Source organism: Pseudochaenichthys georgianus, chromosome 9, assembly GCF_902827115.2.
Source record: "Pseudochaenichthys georgianus chromosome 9, fPseGeo1.2, whole genome shotgun sequence".
Taxonomy (NCBI): Eukaryota; Metazoa; Chordata; class Actinopteri; order Perciformes; family Channichthyidae; genus Pseudochaenichthys; species Pseudochaenichthys georgianus.
This window is the reverse complement of record NC_047511.1, coordinates 12,694,620-12,718,314: the sequence shown is the minus strand read 5'-3', so window position 1 is coordinate 12,718,314 and position 23,695 is coordinate 12,694,620. Positions and strand designations below refer to the sequence as shown.

The 23,695-nt window shown below is 43.5% G+C and overlaps 1 protein-coding gene across 1 annotated transcript in view; it reads left to right on the top strand.

Moving 5' to 3' along the window:
- adamts3 (ADAM metallopeptidase with thrombospondin type 1 motif, 3) overlaps positions 1-23,695 on the top strand; it is a 204,381-nt gene that overhangs the window by 78,186 nt on the left and 102,500 nt on the right. The window contains exon 6 of the mRNA XM_034091711.2: positions 22,670-22,753. Coding sequence (XP_033947602.1) covers positions 22,670-22,753 — 84 coding nt within the window. The remainder of the gene's footprint in view (positions 1-22,669; positions 22,754-23,695) is intronic.

Here is a 23,695-nt window from a genome sequence, read left to right as displayed (position 1 = left end):
ATGCAGAGAAGTGCCATCCTTACATTTCATTACTACATTAGGTTTGGATTTGAGCTTCTGCCTGGTACCAAAGACCATAGTATAATATTTTGTTTTGTTGAGCAGTAGTTTATTGTGTGATAGCCAGTCCTGTAAGATATTAATATCTGATTGAAGAGAGATCTGAATTTGTGTAAAGTCAGATTTGGATGTATAATTTATACGACAGTGTCATCAGCATAAAGCTGAGTACGATAATTAATGAGACAATAAGATAAATAATGTATGTAAATAGAAAACAGAAGTGGGCCCAGAGTTGATCCTTGGGGTACACCCTTTTGTTGGATCAACAGGTCAGACTGTTTTCCATTGACAACCACACATTGCTTTCTATTGTGAAGGTACGAGTTAAACCATAACACTGTATTATTAGAAAGGCCAATGCCGTGAAGTTTATCCAGGAGCAGATATCGATCAACAAAATCAAAGGCTTTTGTCATGTCAATACAAATTGCACCTGTGAGTTCACCATCATCTGCAGCAGAGTACAAGTCATTCGAAAATGTAAGTAGCATGACATATTGTTGTGGAGTGATTAGGCATATTTCCAAATAGTTGGCAACTCACAGGTGGACAAAGACAGGTTGAACAAATCAGCAAGTGGGTACATGAGAATATGGGACGTTAATTTTATAAAACTGTTTTCTATACCATCGAGTCCTGCACTGCCATCCACTTTTAATTCTGTGATAGCATTATGAACTTCGTGTGGTAGAATCTTCTTAAAAAAAAAGAACTGTTGCAGTATGAGTTACTATTAGAAATACCAGTCGACAAATAGGAGTCAGATAGTACATTAACATACATTAACTAAATGCTGATTGAATATTTGGGCAATGGATAATGGGTCATGAATAATTGTATCAGCAGTTCTTATTTTATTAATAGAATGTTTATCTGATTTATTTAAAATAGATTTAATTGTAGTCCAAAATTGCTTTGGATTCTTAAAGTCCGAAGTGAGAGATTCTTTATAGTAGTTGGATTTAGCATTTCTGGTTTTGGTTTTACTCAGATTTAGAAAATGCCTGTATACTTCCCAATCGGCTATAGTTCTTGAATGACGATATATCGACCATGCTTTATCCCTTTCCCTAAAGAGACTGATGAGTTCAGAATTGATCCAAGGGAGACGTTGACCTTAGCCGTTCTCACAGGTGCATGTTTGTTCATGACATCAGTGAACTCTTTATGCAGAAAATCCCACGCATCTTGTACAAAAAGTATAAGTTGACATCTGTCCCAATTAAGGGCAACAATATCATTAATAAGCTTTTAAGATTCTGTCAGGGTGTGACACCAGTATCCAGTCAAGCAGAGATTGCATTCTAAGAGTGATACGAGTCGGCTCATTAATTAGCCGTTTAACATTTAAACCACCGGAACGTTTTCTCTCTCTATCAGATGATTTATCCAACCAATTTTTGTTGAAATCACCAAGCAAGATTATTTCATTTCCGCAGGTAATGGAGTTGATAGTGTCGATGATGTGGTTAAAAGACTCTGCAGGTGAAGAAGGTGGCCTATAGATGCTACCAATAGTTAAACATTTATTTTCATGAACAATGATTTTAAGAAAAATGCATTCAAAATGTAGAGGCTCTATAGAAGTAGCAATTAGCTCAGTCACAAGGTCAGAGGAGACATAGCCACACCTCCACCCCGGCTGCATCTATCAGATCTGTAAAGCAAATAATTTGTGATTTTTAGTCCACTATCGGAAATGTTACTATTAAGCCAAGTTTCAGAGAGTGTGATGATTTTAGGTTTATGTAGGACAACCCATGTCCGAAGTAAATTCATTTTCGGCAATATACTCCTGATATTCAAATGAATGATTTGTATACCCTTTAATTCATCCAGTCTGGAAATAATAACAAATAATGTTCCTGTCACTTGTTACGCATAAATGTGATTCATGATTGTAAAGATTGCTAGATTCAACCATTAATATAAAACAGACATACAGTTGCACGAAAAAGTATGTGAACCCTTTGGATTCTCCACACATAGCGTTGTGTGTTCCTTCCAAACAACTCAACTTTGGTTTCATCTGTCCACAGAATATTTTGCCAGTGCTGTGGAACATCCAGGTGCTCTTTTGCAAACTTCAAACGTGCAGCAATGTTTTTTCTGGACAGCAGTGGCTTCCTCCGTGGTGTCCTCCCATGAATTCCATTCTTGTTCAGTGTTTTACGTATCGTAGATTCGTCAACAGAGATGTTAGCATGTGCCAGAGATTTCTTTAAGTCTCCAGCTGACACTCTAGGATTCTTCTTCACCTCATTGAGCAATCTGTGCTGTGCTCTTGCAGTCATCTTTACAGGACGGCCACTCCTAGGGAGAGTAGCAACAGTGCTGAACTTTCTCCATTTATAGACAACTTGTCTTACCGTGGACTGATGAACATCAAGACTTTCAGAGATCCTTTTGTAACCCTTTCCAGCTTTATGCAAGTCAACAATTCTTAATGGTAGGTCTTCTGAGAGCTCTTTTGTGCGAGGCATGGTTCACATCTGGCAATGCTTCTTAAGAATAGCAAATTCAAAACTGGTGTGTATTTTTTATAGGGCAGGGCAGCTTTAACCAACACCTCCAATCTCGTCTCATTGATTGGACTCCAGGTTGGCTGACTCCTGACTCCAATTAGCTCTTGAAGAAGTCTTTAGCCTAGGGGTTCACATACTTTTCCCACCCTGCACTGTGAATGTTTACATATAATTGTTTGTGTGGTATTAGTTTAAGCAGACTGTGTTTGTCTATTGTTGTGACTTAGATGAAGATCAGAACACATTTTATGACCAACTTATGCAGAAATCCAGATAATTCCAAAGGGTTCACATACTTTTTCTTGCAACTGTACAACACATTCAAACACAAAAAGAAAAAGACAGAAAAACACAAAACAACAATTAAGATGGCCCAGCAGCCCTGGGGGGTATACTGCGAAGCAGGATTTTCGCTTAGCCGGCTAAATTCAGGGAAAACTCCGGCTTTCCGGTCATCCGAAGCTGGTTCTCTTTTTAGCAGGCTAGATCTCCATGGTAATATATGCTAAGCAGCTAACCTGGTCAGGACCAGGTTAGGTTGCAGGCTAAGAGCTCAACTCAGTGAAAACACCGCCTGCTGACCAATCAGAGCTCAGTGTGCGGAGTTTAAAGCGATCAAGTCATATTACAGGAGAAAGGAAATACAGAAAAACTGCCGTCGCAGGAAAGACGGCCGGCAAAAATCACCGACTGTGTGAACGTGAACATTAATAGAATATCACCTCCCATCTTCAGAGCAATCTGACTATTATAACATTAGCGTTAAGAAAGCTTACTTAAATATCGGCCACAACATAAGTAACCGGATCAGAGTACATTAAGTACAGTCCGCGGCATATCACTTCATAATGTATCATATCTCTCCTTATCTGAGTCAGCTGAGCCGTATCTGGCCGTGCAACACTCACAGTGTCACATACTGTATGCAGAAGTATTATTTTAAGCAACACATTAAGTTGACGAAACACTCGAGACAAATGTAATTGAAGTCAGATCGTGTTTTAGACGGGGCAGTGATATCATAAACCTGTTAATGTACGCATTCAAACACTTTTTCTTTTGCCAGCTGTATTCACCTTGCAGGTGCAGCTCTGAGGCTTTGATCCTGGATAAAGTGTTTAAGTCATGGATGTTTAAAGTTTAACTTCTTCATTTTTGACTAGTATTAAAGTTCACTTTTCATTCAGGAAGTATGACGCTGCGCTGTCAGTGCGCTTCTCCATGTTTGTGATTGGTCGAATGCTCCAAATACCACCCCTTTCATGTGAACGCGCACCTAACTAGATAGGACACGGCTGGCTTGAGCGATCCACTTGATAACCAGCGTCGTAGGACCGTTTAGCGACAGCGCGTATGTTTTGGATTAGGCCAACCGGCTAACTCAAACATATCCAGGTTAGGTTGAACCAGGTTCGTAGCATAGGCCCCTGGACACCAAATCCCAGAGCATTACCATGAATAAACTTAAACATAATAACTAATTACACAGAGCTCAGTATGCATTACGAAGAGGATAAAGAAGTCGTAGCTCTAAGAAATTCATCCGAACTAACACAAGCATTACTTAACAATAACAGCCACTCGGGGCAGTTTTGCAATAGTAGTGGGCTCTAAGTGCCACAGAGGAAGAAGTAGTGACATCAATGTCACTGCAAAATGTAAACAAACCGCACGTGACCCTCACTAGGGGTCACCAGAGGCCTTCTTGATTTTAATGGGTGTAAAACTCTCCTTTTTGTATTATGACGTTTGCCTATACCTCAGAATGTTATCAATTTCTCCAAAAGAAATTCGATACAATAAATGAAAAAATAAACTTCTGAAAAGCGGTGTCTAGCATTTACAAACTATGTAATTAATAGATCAGAGGCCAAGCGTCAAGAACTAGAAACATATTGAATTCATTAAAAAAAAGCCTATAAGGGTTTTATGATTCTTAAAGGAATGGTCCACTCATTAGATAATTAATCAAAACGTCAGTATTTAGTGAAACGTTATGTTTAAACCATACCCTGAAGAAATCAGCGATATTCCCCGGTAAATAATGATTTTATAGCTCTTTTTTATCAAGACCTTTATATTCCGTCTGGCCGCCGCCATGTTTGCCATTTTCAGTAGTCACGTGATGGTCGTGACGTCCTCCATGCGTTCACTTTGTCAACACACGGAAACACGGTGGAGTATTTCAGTTCGGACTCGTCAGCAGAGGAACAAGTTTTGACCAATGTGAAGAGATTGGATGGGACAGTATGACAATACGACACCCTCTGTCCTAAGACCCTCACATCGTACAAGGAAAAACTTCCGAAGAAAACCCACAGTTTAAAGGGAACATGGGAGAAACCTCAGGGAGAGCAACAGAGGAGGGATCCCTCTCCCAGGACGGACAGACGTGCAATAGATGCCGTGTGTAAATTGAAAAGATAATACATTTGCAACATAGGTAGTCCAAATGTTTGGAAATGCATGTGTGTATAATGGGAAGATGATATAAGATACTATATGTATGCATGTAGTACCACCCTTGCTAGCGATTCCCTCTCTAGTTTAGCATACTCAGCTTCGTTGTCCCTGGCCATAGAATCACGATTTTATGGGGCCGGAAAAACTGGGGGGAAATACACACTAGCCGGTACTACGCTATATGGAAAGGCCACCAAAAACTGTCCTGGCCTGGACGTTAAAACGGGGCTAGCCGCTGCAATGGAAATGCGCTATAACATACCTTATTCTTACTCCGAGCACTACTTCTGCTCCTCCGTCGCTTCACACTTGCAGAGGGCGATTTCTCTACTGGCCGAACTGGTGTCCTGGTCGGTGATGACACCAGAAAGACCGATGGTACTGCATCTCCATTGAGTAATGGTTGTTCTTTAAATCCCATGTTATGTTTGATCATACTCTCAGAGTAGTCGTCCGGAAATGTGAAATGTTCGCTGCATACATGAGCCTGTAAATCTCTCAGTTCGGGCCGGCCACATTTCGCTAGCCACTGCCTCCGAATGTACTTCTTATGCTTACCTTTTGGCAACAGATGGAACCGAGCATTCCGTGGATTGTTCCTATCCGAATTATGGCAATATTTCGCGATACAGTGAGGCATATTTGAATAGAGAAACTACAGTAAATAACATGGAGATCAACGTGTCTTCGAAAACCAAACGCATGGATTACGTCACGTCCGGGAAATGGCGGCGCCCACAGTGTTGATGTTATTTCGGTATATAATCAGTTTAAAATCACTGATAATGTCATCGGATTAAAAAAAAAAAAAGAGAGACTGGCAGAGACTGGTCTGTTTTATCGGATGATAATTTTTAAAAAATGAGTGTCATGAGCATACCATTCCTTTAAAAAAATAAAATAAATGAAACATAATACAGACATAGAATTGTATAACAATGTAACAGTTATTTTTATCTGTTAGGAAATCCTCACAGTAAATGATGTGCTCCAAAATCAATCCATTTAGGCCCCGGCCACACAAGGACGAAAACGGCTAAACGCATAGGATTAACGCAAACGCAATCGCAAAAAAGCTGTCGTCCACACGCAATATTCACCGGATAGTGTCTGTCCACACGAGACAGCTCCGTTTAGCTCCAACCGCTGGAGAAGCTGCAGTACATATGCAGGAGCCTGTACGTGGCGCTGTAACTTCCTCCACAAAAGCAGCGAAGAAGCATGGTTGTCATGGTTGCCCTTCTGTTTATTCTCCGCGGTGGGGGCCGAGGGAACCGGGCAGAGTTTTTCGCCAGTCAACGTGTATTAAAGTTGAAATCTTCCGACAAAATTATAAAAGTGCCGGTCAAAGGTCTTCTTTGTTATTTATTGAGCTTTAAAACAAATGAATAACGAATCTATATAATATAATAATAAAATACACGGAGCCTATCTTTTTCCTCCCTCTCTTTGGACAGTGTCAGTGTCTGTTTCATGCAGCAGCTGATCCAGTAATGAGTGACCTGGCCGACAGTAAAAATAAACATATTTATAACTAGTTTAGTTAGTTTGAGAGATGTCTCCGTCCTGTCAGGTTAGACTTCACTCGCGTTTATGTCCATATCGAGAGAAAGATAAATAATCTGAATTCAGTGTGCAGTTTACTTTGACGCGGGGGTGAGCAGCAGAGGTGGGGAGAGGCGGGGCTATTGCCTCATCATTATCAGAAAATGATCGTATAGGGCGTACACACAGAGCCGATGGATCCCCCAGAGCGTTGCATATGCCATTCTATCCACCTTGGGACCCGTTATCGTTTCCGCAGTCGTTTAGTGCCGTATTCGGTCGTCCTCGTGTGGCCGAACGGTCTATATCAGTGGTTCCCAACCTGGGGGGCGTGCCAAAGATCGCTGGGGGGGCACCAGGCCTCACATGATTTGAGGCCAAATATCATATTTAGACTTTTTTTTGTTGTTTTTTACATATAATTGTAAGGCAATACATGATTGTCACTAAAAGCCTAAAAGGGTCTACATTACAATAAAATATAAAAAAGAATTGACTAATTCATTTTAATAAAAATTCAAGTTAGTATTAAAGGCATAAAAAGACAGAAATGTATAATTCTTTCATTAATATAAATGTTTCTTCTGCCCATAAAGTGTTCAAACCAGGCTTGTCTGGATAAGCGCATTTAAAAAAAAGCATAGTCATTGTCCATACCGGTTTCAGTTGGATTATTTGTCACAGTTGCTCCAATCAGATCGGTCTCCTCCATTTTGTAGATTATTTACGACTTTTTAATCCACATAAACACATCGGCAAAATCCGGCTTACTTTGAGCATGTGTTTTAAACAGTTTAATCCCTTTGTGAATAGTTTCCACTTGCGCCGTCCTTTCATTTCTTCATACAGCGGGAATCCAAATTAATTAATCCTGAGTCCAATAACCATCAAAGTCACTCCAATAGTGCTCCTTAATTACGCTTTCATCCTCCTTTAACAAAATACTTCACATTCATCCAGTTTGTGACAGTAGTTGTAGAATTTTTGAGACTTTTAAACTTGAATTACCGCTGTGTGTGGGGGGGGGGGCGGCGCAACTTCCAACAGGAGGGGGCTCTTGGGAAAGTAGGTTGGGAACCACTGGTCTATATGACACTAAACAGTAATGCAAACGACCGTTTTCGTCCTCGTGTAGCCGGGGCCTTACTCAACTGTTCTGCAGTTCGGAGTTCCCTATCCAGTGTTGTGTTGATTCTATCAGATCCACCTAAACACGATACTTATCACAGCAGGTAAACATAGCACTGTGGTACATTTTGACACACGTTTATGGACTCCTGAACTTCACACCCACATGACATTCTTGATAATGCCATTTAGAAACCACAGCATTAATCTGCTGCTACATCAGACTCCCCTCCTGGGGTTATACTTTCCATCAGATGTTGGGATGGCATGGCTGCATGTATTTATATCCCATTCAGCTGCAACTGCACCAGTGATGTTTGTTATGGATTACACATGAACAAAAGTGCTTGTAATAGATACTGTGACTTAATTTGGCCTAATTAAAACTGGTTTGGCCTTCTTCCCTGAGTAGTAGATTTTTAAATTCAAATTTCTTTAAGGAAAATATATTAATTAGCTACTATTTCTACTGCAGGTTGCAAACGATCACATCACGTTACCATTCCTATTCCACACTAGCTTATCAATTACGTGTGTGCTTGCTTTCCCTTGCAGATCTTCTCAAACCGGGGCTGTTGTTTTGAGACTGCCCCTCTCAGTTCATTCTCAATGTTCAGCTTTGATCTGTATTTCGTTTTGATGGCAGCAACAGCAGAAAAAGCCTATCTCACACAAGTAATGTTGCAAAAGGCAGCATTATGCCCACAGCTCTCTGACCAATGAGATATTTTCGAGCAGTGTTTTTTTTTACAATTGAATAAAAATAACAATACATTTGATTTATATAGGTGAACTTTAAAAACAACGTCATCTCAAGGTGCTAAAGCTAAAAGGAGAAAATAATAAAATAAAAAAATCTTCCCGCGAACCCCCTGCAGTACCTCCGCGACCCACCAGGGGTCGCGCACCACAGTTTGAAAACCACTGGGTTAGGGAAACACGTTGGAGAGGAAGGCTATGATCAATTTTCTTAACTGAATGTAATTTATTAGGAAAATTAAGTCTACCAAACTGGAGATACAGTAATGCCCCTTTCACACCAACGCGTGTTCAGGTCCGGCTCGGAGATAGAGCCTGAAAAGTACAGTTTTTTCCTCTTCACACCGCAGTGGCGCCGCCTCTTAGCTCCGGAATCCGGTTCGTTTCCAGCTTCAAGATTCCGGAGCTAAGAGGCGGCGCCGCTTACGTCTCTCTGACATCGAGGCGGGGGCAGGGGCATGGGCGGGATCAACCTCCTGAACAACAACAACATGCCTGCGTTTTATCCAGTTTGTACACAACGATGGAAAACCTCAAACTAAGCAGCAGTGGTCCATTGTTGTTGTTGTTGCCGATGTGAGGGATTTTCGCGCGGTTTGGCTTTTATGAAGCAGGCACGTAAAAGCAGGAGACAAACCTCCATGCTGTCAATGTAGCTATGGATTCTAATCGAACAATTTCAATTAATTTATTCTTCATTATGTGCCATATGATACACCATAAAAGGCACTATGTAAGGGCACATTCTGCTTGTATGCAGTATTGCATCAAAGGCTTATTAACAAGTTAATCCGCTCACATTCATGCATTATTTTGACAGCCCTAAGGAAAAAAAAGCTTCTATCCTGAAGACAGCACCTACAGTAGGACAACAGAAAAGAACTGTCGTAGAACATAGAAAGATTTGCAATCGACATTTCATCTGAAAAATAAATCAAGTCAGTGGTATTGATCAGTTAACCTACCAGTCTCCAGCTTTCCTCTAAAGAGATGCATTGGGAAATGTAACACTCATAACAGTGTCTGTGAGCCGGGTGAACGGAGAGGGAGAAGGGAGAGGAAGTGAGTCCTATCCTGTTAATGTTTGGTTGTAGCTGTTGGGAGGTTGGTGTGATGTCGAGAGCACCCTTTTGACCGACCTTTTGGAAGCGAGCAGATCAGCGTGTGGTAGAACACACAGTGTAATTGTAGCTTGCGGTTTAGCTCATAACGGTACTCTCGACTGGATGTGAGTTCAGGATCAGCAGCATTTATTGTGTTTTTCCCGACACAAATAACCCCTCTGTAGTTGGGGTCACACTGAGCCTGCTGGTTGCTTTATACAGACTAAAACAGCGAGCAGAATCTTCTATACCTGGAGTATGTCACCCTGCTCTCCAGAAGTCGATAAGGCGAGAACAGGACTCTGAGGACAATTGAGAACGTGATTATATGTTGCTGGAATAAATGTGTAATGAGGCAGATAAACACAGTGACAAATCACTGGCCCAAAGACAATGAAAGCCATGTGAGGCTGCCTGTCGCTTTATTCTTACGGAGTGTTTGTGCCGCCTGTCCTCACTCAGACTGCATGTTGAGAGGAGGTCGTGTTGCTCAGGTTATATTTAGCGGCATCTAGAAGCTGCTTGACATCCTGCACGATTCATTGTCTTCATTAAAGCTTTCATTCTTTTTATCATTATTCTTTTTTTTTTGACACTTTATTTTTGAAAGTTTTTTTTTTTTTTTTACAAAGAAAAATCATACAGAATGTCATTGAGCAGTCAAATACATACTGTAGATGCAACAGTGCACATTTAAACCAGACTGCCAAAAAGCAGATCAAATATACCCCCCACCCCTACCCCAGCATGAAATAAAAAACAAAACAGAGTAAATGAGATAAGTGTACACGTTCTCACTAGGGATGTGCATCTCCATCACTGAGGCCGATGCGATGCGCATCTCGATACGTTGCCAGGATACGATACATTAACGATACATTTGAAACACCAGGCGTTGCGATACGATACGATTCACCCCTGTGGCGATACAGTTCGATACGATTTGATTCAACATTATGCGATTCGGTGCGATACGATGCGATTCAACACTATGCAAACATAATGATACTTCAATATGGTACGACAGAGGATTTTTGTTTTATTCCTTATATGCAGCAAATCATACATTAACAAAAAAGTGCTTTACATATTTGGTACTGCACATCCCATCATGCCGTTTATTTTTTTTCCTTTAAAAGCTCTCCAGAGTAGGCTACAGTAGAATTGTATAACACCTCACAGTTAAACAATGTAAGGATGCATTGCTCATGATTAACAATGTGCAAATAACAGCTAGCATAGTGCAATGCCCATACAGCTGCCAGCCTGATGTGCTTAACACTCATCCATAGGCTGACTCACCAGTGAGCAGAAAGCAGTGGGTTCTATAGGAACAATAAAGAATACAAATAACCTTTCACAAACAGGTATTTCATAACTGCTTACAGTGAGGAAGACATTTAAACTGTTATTGGCCGTCACAGGCTGCTGTAAATTAAACACCACTCTCTCTGACAGAACACCTCACTGAGTGATTTAACTCATAATGTCTAACTTTCAGGTTTCTCTTTTCAGCCGCAGACCCCATGTCGCCTCTTTATGTGCGTCGCTAAGTTCCTCGTACTACGTGTGTACTTTAAAGCGGCTCGGCATCGTTAACAATTTGCGAGCGATTTTTCAAGTTGACCGTCTGTAGTATATAGTGCCGCGCACATATACCATCAGGACGTTACTGATGGCGTGCGGCTGCGGAGTGATACTGTGTGTATGCAAGCCTGCTTCTGGACGGATCTATGTATCATGGCTGTTACCTGTTAAGTAATAAAGATACCTCATACAAAGGTCTACGGATACCTTATTACTCTCCATGACCTGCGGTCAACTATATAGCATAAAGGATTATTACACCGTCTTTCTTGAACAATCCGAAGTATTGCCAAACGTTTGATTTGTAGGTATTTTTCGGTGCGCTGTGTTTCTCTTTCTCCTCAACTTCCGTGTGTGTTGATAACTGAGACTCTCGGCCTCCGTAGTGGCGAAGCAAATATCAAAGATCGTCTCTGCTGAGGGTTGACAAGATGAGGGGATTTTGAATCGGTTTTTTACCGATGCAAAGACGCTACGCAATCGATGCATCGCGAGTTCAACCCAAACTGTAGCCGATGTGCACTCTTTCAACCGGTGCACTCGCATCGTGAATGTTTATGCCGGTGCACCGATGCGAATCGGTGAATCTTAACATCTCTAGTTCTCACACATGATAAAAACAAAAAAATTACAAAAAGAAAAGTCGCTGTAGTCAGGGAATATGAAAATCTGGGTGCCACCGAGCACTAGCTTGCCTTTCTGACGTGAGAGTTTCAGAATTTCCTCTTTCACTTGAAAAAGATTAACTTTACAGAGGAAGGAGCGTGGGCGCTCTCCGTCTTTAGGTCGGGAAGCGGGTACACGGTGAGCACGGTCAAGTACCGGTGCTTTCTCTCTCCAGTCCGGTAAACAATTCGTGAAGCATGTTAGAGATGAACGTAGTAGGGTTGCCTTGTTCAACACCTTCTGGTATTCCAACAATACGTAGATTGCAACGTCTCCCTCTATTCTCCAGGTCATCTGTTTTCAATTGTAATTTAGCGTTGTCTTTAGCTAGCTGAGTGCTGCGGGCTTCCAGAGAGTCAATCCGGGCGGCCAGGGTGTTTAAACCTTCCTCATGATCAGCAAGTTGAGTCTTACATTCATCCAATTCAGCTCTTACTGGTGCAATTGCAAGCTGAATGTCTGTCTTGAGCGAGGAAACTTCATCCTGAATCACTTCCCTTACAATTCTGCGGATGTCCTCTTGCATCTCGTTGCGTTGATCCTTAGCCTCAACCATGCTACTGGTTAAGCTAGCAGTCGTCTTGTTCACCTTTGGAGGCATGATAGCTGCACATATATCCCAATAGTAGATCACAGATAGCTTTAATCTTAAACTGGGTCAAGTTTTGGTCGAATTAGAACAAAAAATAGCAGGATGTTAATGGATTTATTATGAAGTACCAGGACCACCTGTTAGATCCGTCTACTCCATTAGACGCCCCTAGCGGGCTCCGGAATTGTCCTTTTTATCATTATTATCATTTGGATTGTCTGCACTGTAATTTGACTATTTGTCGGTATTGTCAAAAGTGACGCCAAAACATCTCCATTTCTCCTGTTGGCTGGCTGCAGTGTCGATCATAGACCCCGCCCTCTTCCAAAAACTGTGCGATCAAGCAAAATATGGTTTCTATCATTCTAGACAGTTGTTATCCCACTGATACATGTTCAAAGTCAGTTTAGAGTAAAGTTGTTATACATATAATACATATAATGGCACTGTTCTAGGGTTAAACACTGAAGAAAGAACGTGTCACTTTTGTTACACAGCTGAAATAGAGGGCTATGAGGCATGGCTACAATGGGTGGTCTGTTGGTATTTGGAGCAAAACAATATAAAACAATACAAAATAGAGCATGTGACAATTTAATCAATTATTTATTTATTTAAATGTTATGATCAGTTGTTGTGTCTTTCTGGTCAAACAGCTGCTGTGAGGCTAACGTAGCAGCTTGGCCTGACTTGGCTTTCCATTGGCAACAACCCTCTGTACATGATGTCAATCTGGTAGGTTCTTCGTGCAGGATATTTAGATGTCACCTTTGTGCAGTAGAAGAAGGAGAAGATGCGTCATCAATCTATATATATAAACGTCTATGTTTATTCAGTACACACAACATCTACTGCATGTCTGTCTGGAAGAATCATTCCTCTGCCGTATGTTTCTTCCATTCTTTTTCCAGTTTTTTTTATAAGAGTTTTCTCTTATTCAATTTGAGGGTCTGAGGAGAGAGGGTGATGCTGGCTTTGACTAAATACACATTGATTGATTGATTGATTGATTGATTGATTGATTGATTGATTGATTGATTGACTTGACAGTTTTAAAGCTTCTCGTTGCCGAACATTGTCAGAGAGACGTTCATTTGATGACTGATTCAACTGGTGCTCACTAAGTGGAGGAACAACAGCCATACATACAGTACAAGGTGATGTGAGACCACAAACACATCACGCTGGCCTGTTAAAGGTCAGCTGTCAATACAATTCATAATGGTCTTGTTTCCAGTTGCCATTTGACAAAGACATAACAATAAAATGTCATTTAAGGTTTCAGCAAAGATCTTCTAATACAAATCCACTGCAATCCAGGCTATAAAATGTTTTGGCTTGTAATGATTGTGTTTCTGTAAATACACTAAGAGTGGTGTCAATGTGCTGCTTTATTAAAGCAATCATTTGCATTTCACAATTGTCACAATATCTCATTATTGCTGTAAAAAAGATCATTACAGCTCCCCAACTAAGAAGGAGTTACATGCCATATCAAGCTTTTTTAACTTGGAAAGAAAGCAAATACACACTCTGTTTAAGTCTTTGTAACTAAACTTGACACCCTTCTTATTAATTAATCACAATTTATCAAAAGTTACATTTCCTGATACAACATATAAAACTGTTGTCCAATCTATAATCACTTATAATGAACATATTTATGATATGTTTAATCCCTAAAAACTTTGAAAAAACTTTCAGCTGCACACGGAAAAAACTGAAATGTTGAAAAATCATTCTGGTGTACACTTGATAACATTGAACTAATTGCAATTTAACTCCCGATGCCAGTGAAATAAAAACAAAATGTAATGTTGTGCAATCAATCAACTAGTATTCCCATCATTGATGTTTAATCATAAGACGTGTGGATATTGTCAGGCTTGAAGCTCTCATACATGTGTAATTGAAAAGCAAAAATAAATTAGGAGACATGGAGGGGAAGTCATTTAAACAGAAAATCCATCAGTGTATTTAATATCTCTGAGAGACCAAAGGATACAGTGAGTGACGCCTGTCACTGAGGGGGACATTTGATCCCACTGGCTGATTAACAGAACACATGACAGTGGAAGATAATAAAATACGAGTAATATATACAGCATAACGAATGTCTAAAAACGAGGCACAGCTTGATAAAAAGCGCACTTTGTGCGTATTCCGTTACAACCCAACCCTGCTAACAGTGTAGTTCCCCTATATAAACGTTACATTCATAATCAAATGAGACAATCTGCAAGAGAATTAGCTATATTTTGTTATTCTTAATGCTTGTCATTCACACGTTAAGAAAAGACGGATTCCACCGCCCGGACCTAACGGAGCCGCAGTGGGCTAGCTCCGGGACGCCGGCTGGAGCTAGCCCCCTGCGGCCACCACTGGGATAATTGGGTCTCCTATTAACATTTGCTCCCGTTTAGCATTATGGGCGTCATAGCCATAGACTACAAAAGTCTTACCCAAGGCTGAATCATAAACTAAAATGTATATGTATGTATAAAGGGTTACGTCCTTAGCTGGCTAATAAGTGTAAGCATTGGGTTGAGAGGTCATGTGTTGTGAGCATGCGCAGTCTGTCCTGGAGTGGTGAGGGAGAGTGTGGTGTGACTCGACAAGAATAAACGGAGGCGCTATCTGGGACGCTCTAAAAAGTACTAAGTTCCTGAGTTTTTGTTACACAAAAGTATCTTTGAAGCCTTAACACCTCGTACGTTACATTGTTGGCAGTGGTAATGGAGTGTTTTTTTATCTGCTCTTGGATTGTTATTTTCTGTGGACAATTACTGGACTTTCTGGTCGGCTCTGCTGGCTAGCTGTGCTAACGGTGCTAGCGTCATGTTCGTAGGAATGAAGAGTGACGGCGATATGGAAGACGATTATAATGGATGTACTGCTTCTTGGACTGGTTCTGTGAGTAACGATATTAAAGTGGAGCTGCCGCCGATGTTTAGGGGTGACGGCCAGAGGCAGTTCGCTACATGGATAAGACAGTTTGAAGCCACTTTTCGTGCTCAGACGAGGGGTGCTAGGGGCACGAGCTACCCAGCTACCTTGTTGAACATTCTACCTACCAGACTGGACGGTGCAGCTTTCCTGCTGTGGGACAGCTTGCCGGCAGATGTGCAGTGTGATTACGAACGTGTGAAGGAGAAGCTGGCTTTTGGCCAGAGACAGTTCCTGCTTTTTTTCCAGACGTGTGTATCTGCACGGCCCCGCCAGGTGAACGAGTGTTTGGAGGTGTATTCGGCGGACATTTCCAGACTCGTGGCTGAGGCTTTTCCCGATTATGACCGCGCTGCAGTAAATGGTGAGAAATTCAGACGTTTTTTGGCTGGCCTTGATCCTGCACTTCAAGCAAAATGCCATGAACAGCGGGCGACTGATATGGAGGAGGCGGTGATAATTGCTGGGCGCTGTGAGCGGGCCAGGCAGGCAATGAGGTTGAACACGCCTGGTTTGCGCTACTGTCCTCCGCATCCTGCTGTTGTTGCATCGCTAAATTCACCATCAGCTGGTGTTTTCGACTGTAATGCTAATACCACGGATAAGCTCATAAATGTGGTTGAACGCCTCACCTTGAAGGTGGACAACTTACAGACTGAGGTGAAAGACTTGAGAGCACATAGCCGTGGAGCTGAGAATGGCAGAGGGAGCTCCACCTTGAGCTGGGATCGTCAGAGAGGGCACCGGCGTGCCTGCCACTGTGACTGTGGCGGGTTTGGTTGCAGATCTACCACCGGGGATTCCCACAGGGACGACCGCAGCAGGGGCCGTTCTCCTCAGCGCAGACCGCAGGTTGGTTTTGGTGCCAGGGAATGGTCTCCACGTGAGCGGGGAACCCGAGACACCTCTGCGGACTTCTCACCGCAACGACCAGGCAGCGATGTCCCGCAAGGACCACACAGCGCTGAGGAACGTCAGCCAAGGCGTGGAGTGAGGTTTTTGTCTACCTCTCGGCGGTCACCATCTCGATCCTCGCACGGACGTCTGCAGGGAAACTTCCAGTGACTGGTATCAAGACCTAGTGGTTTCACCACTACAGGGTCAAATGGACTATTCTGCTGGGAAAGCGCCTGCTCGTGCATTGGACGCTTGTTCTGTGGGTGAGTCTAAGCCCACAGGCTATGTTATAGGACTTGTTGAGGGTGTTGATGTAACTGTTTTGATTGACTCTGGGTCCAATGTTTCACTTATTTCTGAGGACTTCAGAATGTCCATGTCTGCCTTACGTAAACGTGTGCTAAATACCCAGTACACTTTTTCACGCACAGTAAATGGTCAATTGTTGGACACTCTGGGTACTGTGACTCTTCCCATACAGTTGGGGGGCAAACATTGGGAGCAGGCTGTACATGTAGTGCGAGGGGCAACACAAGCTATTCTGCTGGGGTTTGATTTCATGTTGCAGGCTCGGGCTGTTCTGGATGTTGGTCGTGGTCTGCTTCACCTGGGGGATGTTGATATTCCTCTCATGCATGCCACAGATTTCATACCAGAATGTTGTAACATCTCTATGTATGTTGATGCTATTATTCCCCCTTTCAGTGAAATGATTGTCCCAGTTAATGTGGATATTCCCCGTACTGCTGGTCTGCCCATTGACTCTTTCTTAGGCTACCTGGAGCCTGAGGTGCGTGATAATGTGGGACTTGTGATTGCACGTACGGTTGCACCTGTGAAGAATGTATGCACTATGGCCAGGCTGTTCAACCCGACAGAGAAGGAGTTAAAGCTGCACTCCGGCTTCCATTTAGGTGATCCACCATGTTAAGGACTGTGAGCTACTCACCTCCTCTGAGGTTTTCCCCTCTCAGCAGGGGGCTACGCCTCTGCCGGATGTGGCTGGCTTCCCGTTGTCTGCTGAACAGAGACTGCAGCTGCAGGCCTTGATGGGGAAACACCAAGGGGTGTTCGGCTCTGGGAAGGGCAGAACAGGAAACACCGGTCTGATCACACACCGCACAGACAGGTAATTATTCCCCGGTCAAGCGTCGGGCCTACCGTACTTCGCCAGAAAAACGGAAGGAGATAGGCAGACAGGTTCGGCGCCTGTTGGAGGATGACAGAATTGAAGAGAGTTGTAGCCCGTGGTCCGCCCCAGTGGTCCTCGTCTGGAAAAAGAACAACACATGGCGATTCTGCGTGGATTACAGGGGACTCAACTCTGTGACAATAAAGGATTCTCATCCACTGCCACGGGTGGATGACACATTGGACGCATTGGCGGGGGCCTCCTGGTTCAGCACCTTGGATTTTTCTGACGGTTACTGGCAGGTGGAAGTGGCTGAGGAGGACCGCAAAAAGACAGGATTCACCACTGGCCAGGGTCTATACCAGTTCAAATCCATGCCTATGGGTCTGACCAATGCACCCGCTACCTTCCAGAGGGTTATGGAGCTGGTGTTAAGGGGGCTGCCATGGCACATCTGCATGGTGTATCTTGATGATATACTGATTTACAGTAGTTCGTTTCAGGCCGACATGTCTGCTTTGGAGGAGGTCTTCATTCGGATTGGGGCAGCTGGGCTTAGATTGAACGCAAGGAAGTGCCATCTTGCCCGTGATCACGTGGTATTCCTTGGTCACGTCATCTCCGCCGGGGGGCTTCGTCCTGACCCCCGTAACACAGATAAGGTGAAGACTTGGCCAGTTCCACGGTCTGCTACAGAGGTGTGTGCTTTTCTGGTTCTCTGCTCTTATTATAGGAGGTTTGTGAGGAGTGTTGCCCAGCGTACTGCGATGCCCCCCTCAACCATCTGACGGGAAAGGATGTCCCTTTTCAGTGGACAGCGGATTGCCAGGAGGCATTTGAATTTTTGAGGGATGGTCTTTGTGCCGAACCTATCATGTGTCACCCGGACTTCACCAACAGTTTCGTGCTGTGTACAGATGCTTTGCAGATTGCTGTGGGGGCTGTGCTGTCACAAGAAGTGGATGGCCTGGAGAGAGTGGTGGCCTACGCTAGTCACTCCCTCACAGCAGCTGAACGGCGTTGGTCTACCTACGACAGGGAGCTGTGGGCGATAGTGTGGGCAGTGCGTAATTTCAGGCATTACTTGGGTCTTCTCCCCTTCACAATTATTACAGATCACTAACCTTTGTTGGGTCTGCAACAACTTCAGGTTGACAATGACAGGACGGGGCGTCGTAGCCGTTGGGCTCTGGAGCTGGACCCATACAACTGGGTGATTGTGCACAAGAGTGGGGCCAAACACACAAATGCAGATGCCCTTTCACGCAGGCCTGACACCCCTGAAGCTTTGGAGAATTCAGTCTCAATGCCAGATCCGCTCCCTTGAGTACAATTCTCCCTGGCACTGGGGACAGTGGTCCTAGTGATGTGTGTGCTGTGGGGACTCCTGCCACGGCCCAAGCCCAGGGACTGATTTCAGGCCCTCCTTCTCCTGACTCAGGGTCTTCAGTGGACCAGACCCTAATCTTCACTCTGTCGCATGATGGCTCCGGTATTAGGGAGCTCCAGCAAAAGGATGCAGACATCGGACAAGTTTTGGCCTGGTTGGAGCATGGCCAACAGCCCCCTAGATGGAGGTTAAAAGATGCTAGTCGGGGTGTGAAGAGACTTTGGCATGAGTTTCCCCGGCTGACTTTTGTGGAGGGACTTTTATGTAGAGTTGTTTGGCTGTCTGAGGCAGGGCAGTCTACTCAGGTTGTTGTTCCTGCTGTCTTAGTTCCAGAGGTCCTGGGACACTTGCATTGTGCTCCACTGACTGCTCACCTGGCGTATGAACGCGTTTTGGCACGCGCAAGAAGTGTGTGCTATTGGCCCTCCATGCACAGTGACATTCGATCATGGTGTGACCAATGTTATGCCTGTCAGAGAAGGAAGTCCCCGGTGCCTAAACACCATGCCCCCATGAGAACTTTGCATGCAGTTAGACCTTTCCAGTGTGTGGCGGCTGACATACTGGAGTTGCTGGTCACATCAAAAGGCAACCGGTATGTGTTGGTTGTTGAGGACTATTTCACAAAATGTGTGAATCTGTATGCCATCCCCGATCAAAAAGCCCCCACGGTCGCGTAGTGTCTCTTCCAGAACTACATCTTGGAGCATGGGGTAATGGAAACTGTCTGCACACTGATATGGGCAGACAGTTCGAATCAGATGTTGTGAGGCATTTGTGCGGCATGTTAGGTGTGAAGAAGACGCACACCACGCCTTACAATCCGAAGTCTGATGGCATGGTAGAATAAAAAGGTTTAATAGGACACTTATCGATCAGTTGGCGAAATCTCTTCTATCATGTGAGGGGGAGTGGGACTCTTTTCTGTCACAGGTTGCGTTTGCGTACAATACCAGTGTACATTCCAGCACAGGCTTCACGCCGTATTTTCTCACGCATGGCAGGGAGGCCAGGTCGTATTATGACGCCAGAGTAAGGCATGTCCCGTATGAAGTCGGGGATTTGGTGTGGTTAAATGATCCCACTGAGAGCCGCCGTAAGCTGGCTCCCCACTGGAAGGGGCCTTATCTGGTGCAGAGGCAAATGGATAGGGGTGATGAAGTCGGGGTCACGTACCAACTAAGTAGCCCGTTTGGGGATGAAGCCTCTCTCCAAACTGTCCATTATGACAGGCTACGGTGATACAACCTGCCGGTAGCCTTTCCCTTGGAGGGACCATCAAGGTCTCTCTTAAACCTTCTGAGCCTTTTCCGTTGCAAGATGCAGTCTCCCCACAGAGCTCTGGACGCTTGAGGTTTTCCGATGGGGAAAGTGACAGTGATCTTGGGCCGGGTTCTGGAGCTGGTGATTCCCCTGAGTTCGAACAAGCCGCACCGACGGTGTCCCGGGCTGGGAGGTTAGTGTGGCCTCCTGTCCGCTTTATGGACTTTGTTATGGGTTGAGTGACTGGTGTTTACATGCTTGTGTGCTTCTTTTCTCCTGTGTATTCTATGCTGCCTAATTGTGTTTTTTTTGTGCAGGACAGGGGAATAGGTTATGTCATACTAAGTTGATGTTTTTTCTTCAAATGTACGTCATACGTACATGTATTGTTCTGCAGGGTATTGTGTAGTTTTGTTAAGTTTTTTTTTTTGGGGGGTTTTCGTGGTTGTATTGTTTTTTTTGTATGTTTTGTTGTGTTCTTGCCATGTGTCTGGAGATGGGGACATTTCTTTCAGTAAGGGGGGACGCATGTAAGCATTGGGTTGAGAGGTCATGTATTGTGAGCATGCGCAGTCTGTCCTGGAGTGGTGAGGGAGAGTGGTGTGACTCGACAAGAATAAACGGAGGCGCTATCTGGGACGCTCCAAAAAGTACTAAGTTCCTGAGTTTTTGTTACACAAAAGTATCTTTGAAGCCTTAACACCTCGCACGTTACATAAGTAACAAGCTAAGCTACCAAGCACACAAACACCTGCGAACGGGGTTAACATGTATAATATTATAATTTTAGACTTCTTGGATGTTCTGTTAGTACATTCAAGCGCACAGCACCACATTTTAATTGTTTGGTATTTGTAACAATATTCCCTAAAAGGCAGAATCACCACGAACACGGCTAAAGGGTCAAGTACAGTAACTACAACTAACTAACGTTGTAGCCTCTATGGTTGTAGCCTAGCAGAGTGGACAAGTTGCTGTTAGCCAGAGATGTTCACAAGTCTTTTTTTGCAAGTCCAAGTCAAGTCTCAAGTCTTTGGTCACGAGTCCAAGTCAAGTCTCAAGTCTTTGTGGGGTGAGACTTGATCAAGTCTCAAGTCTTTGGTCACGAGTCCAAGTCAAGTCTCAAGTCTCTAAAAAAATAAAAGTCTCATCTCTCTTCTGGTTGTAATAAGCCTTCTATTGTCTGCTGCTATCCAGTCTGTTAAGAATACTGCACAGCTATATCTAAGAAATTCAAAGCATTTACTGTGTTATTATCACTCCTATATCTATTAGCATACAGTATCAGTACTGATTAGTTGTTTGTTATATGATCACTTTAAACAGGCTATTGCAATGTGAGGAAAAACATCACACTTTAGCTAAATGCAAACAACTTATAAGCAAAACACTTCAGAATCAGAAATCAGTTAACATTACATAGCTGATGCTGAGCTAAACAGGTTTGCTAACCGTCCATATGCGTTAATGTGACTGACCTCTCCGGGTGAGTTTTCAAGTGCCTGATGAAATTCGACGTTGTTGCGCCAGCATCCTTGATTTTGATATTGCAGACTTTGCAGTGTGCGCTCCTTTTGTTGGTGCCGCCGGCGTTTTGTTCGAAGTTTTTGTAGTTGAACCTAATTACAAGCGGTACAGCCGCAGGTGTGCCGCCGGTCGCTATTGTGTTACTACGAGGTAGTAACAGAGGCGCGCACGTCTGCGTAATGAGCCCGGCTAAAATAACTGGATGGCCTACCTGCCTGTCAGCCTTCCATCTGGGCACAAACTTATCTCGTGCCCTCATTGGTCATGTGCGCGTTCGTGTGTGTTGGAGGAGGCGGGCTCTATAAGGAAGTAGCAGCCTCTAGCAGATTATCTCCGGTTGTGTATTTTGAAATTCTAGCGATCTCGAGCCGTTTTCTCTCAAATGTACCTACCCCACCTTTAATACGCCAAAAATAGAAAACACAATGATTGTTCACGAGTCCCAACACACGAGTCCAAGTCGAGTCTGAAGTCTTTTGGTCACGAGTCCAAGTCAAGTCTGAAGTCTCTGTGTGTGCGATTTAAGTGCGACTCGAGTCCGAGTCGCAGACTCGAGTCCCCATCTCTGCTGTTAGCTGACAGTGAGACATGTACGTGTCCATCAAAGTGACCACGCCCTAATGTATGCATAACTTTAAAGCTTAATATTAATTAAACAGATGAGTTGAGAAAAAATTCACCCCCCACATAGTAGTCATGAAGGGGGAATCTAACTATACAGAGAATATGGTTTTTTGAACCACAATGTAAACATGTTTATTTCTGCTGTAAAGTTGGGCATTTTAACATGGGGGTCTAGGGAAATTGCTCCTTTCTGCAGCCTGCTGGCCACTAGATGAACTGCAGTGTGTGGCACTTCCGTATTGGCGTCCCGGCTCTTCCCCAGAGTTTGCCGCTTGTGTGTGATACATGCATCCATGCTGTGATTCATGAAGAATGGTGTTTCTCTCCCCTGCTGAGTGGAAAGTAGAAGCCAACAATGGGCTTATATGAGGTGTTCAGGGCCAATGACGCACATGCCGTTAAGGTGATGCTATTTGTGTGAGCTTCTCGATGATTGTGTTTCCCCACCCTACTTCTCAGGTGAATGAGATTTACCACGACGAGTCGCTGGGAGTCCACATCAACGTAGTGCTGGTGAGGATGATCATGCTGGGGTACGCCAAGGTGAGGCTCACACTCCGTTTATGTTGATTTGCACCAAGAATGTAAAGCATGGTGAGGGCAATATGATTTGTATGCGAGAGAAGTGTTACTGTAGCTCAGAGACAAAACATGTTCCTACTCACTGCATTGAGTTTGATCACATCACGCAGAAGCTGTAGTCTCAGTCTTCATAACAGGGCTGCAACTTCTGAGATTTGTTTATCATTCCACCCTGTGATTGTTTTAAAAAATAAACTATTTTTATTTGTACAGCCAAAGGTATTCTGCTCTCACTATGCAGTACAGAGCCACCACACTTCAAATTAGTTTGAGTGTAGTAGTTCCATCTATCCTTTCTGAGATTAATAGTCCTCAAAAGTATTGTAGTTTAAGTGCAGTACTGCATAACACACAATGACTTCAATACACCCAGGTGTTTTCTTAAAGAGAAATGATGCCTGTTGGGTTTTTACCTTCCCTGCAGTGTGATATATGTTTTTGTGCATATAAAGGGTGTGTAAATGCTAAAATCCCAAAGTTCCCTCAAGAGGGAGTTTCTCTCCCACATGCTTGCCCCCATGCAAACGCCTCCATTGGACTCTTGGTTTACAGCATGGTAAAGGACAGACACACACATGTCTCTTGTCTGCTACATAACTAATAAATACAGAGGCATAGTCAATTAGCAAAAATGATCCCTTTGTTGTCGATTAACTTGATTGATCTTTTTTAGACCAGTTATGAGAATAAACATATAGATACGGATTCTTTTTTTTTTGCACAAATCACCCTAAACGTTGGCCAACAAGTTCAAGATTCATTTGTAGAAGTTGTTGCTACAGGTCAGCAAAATTCCCCATCCTAGCTCCCCACTCTCTGTCCACAACAATGTGTTGTGTTTTATGCGAGAAAACAAAAGCTTTGAGCCAGAGGTGAAGCATCAACCCATCATCTCTGGCTGTT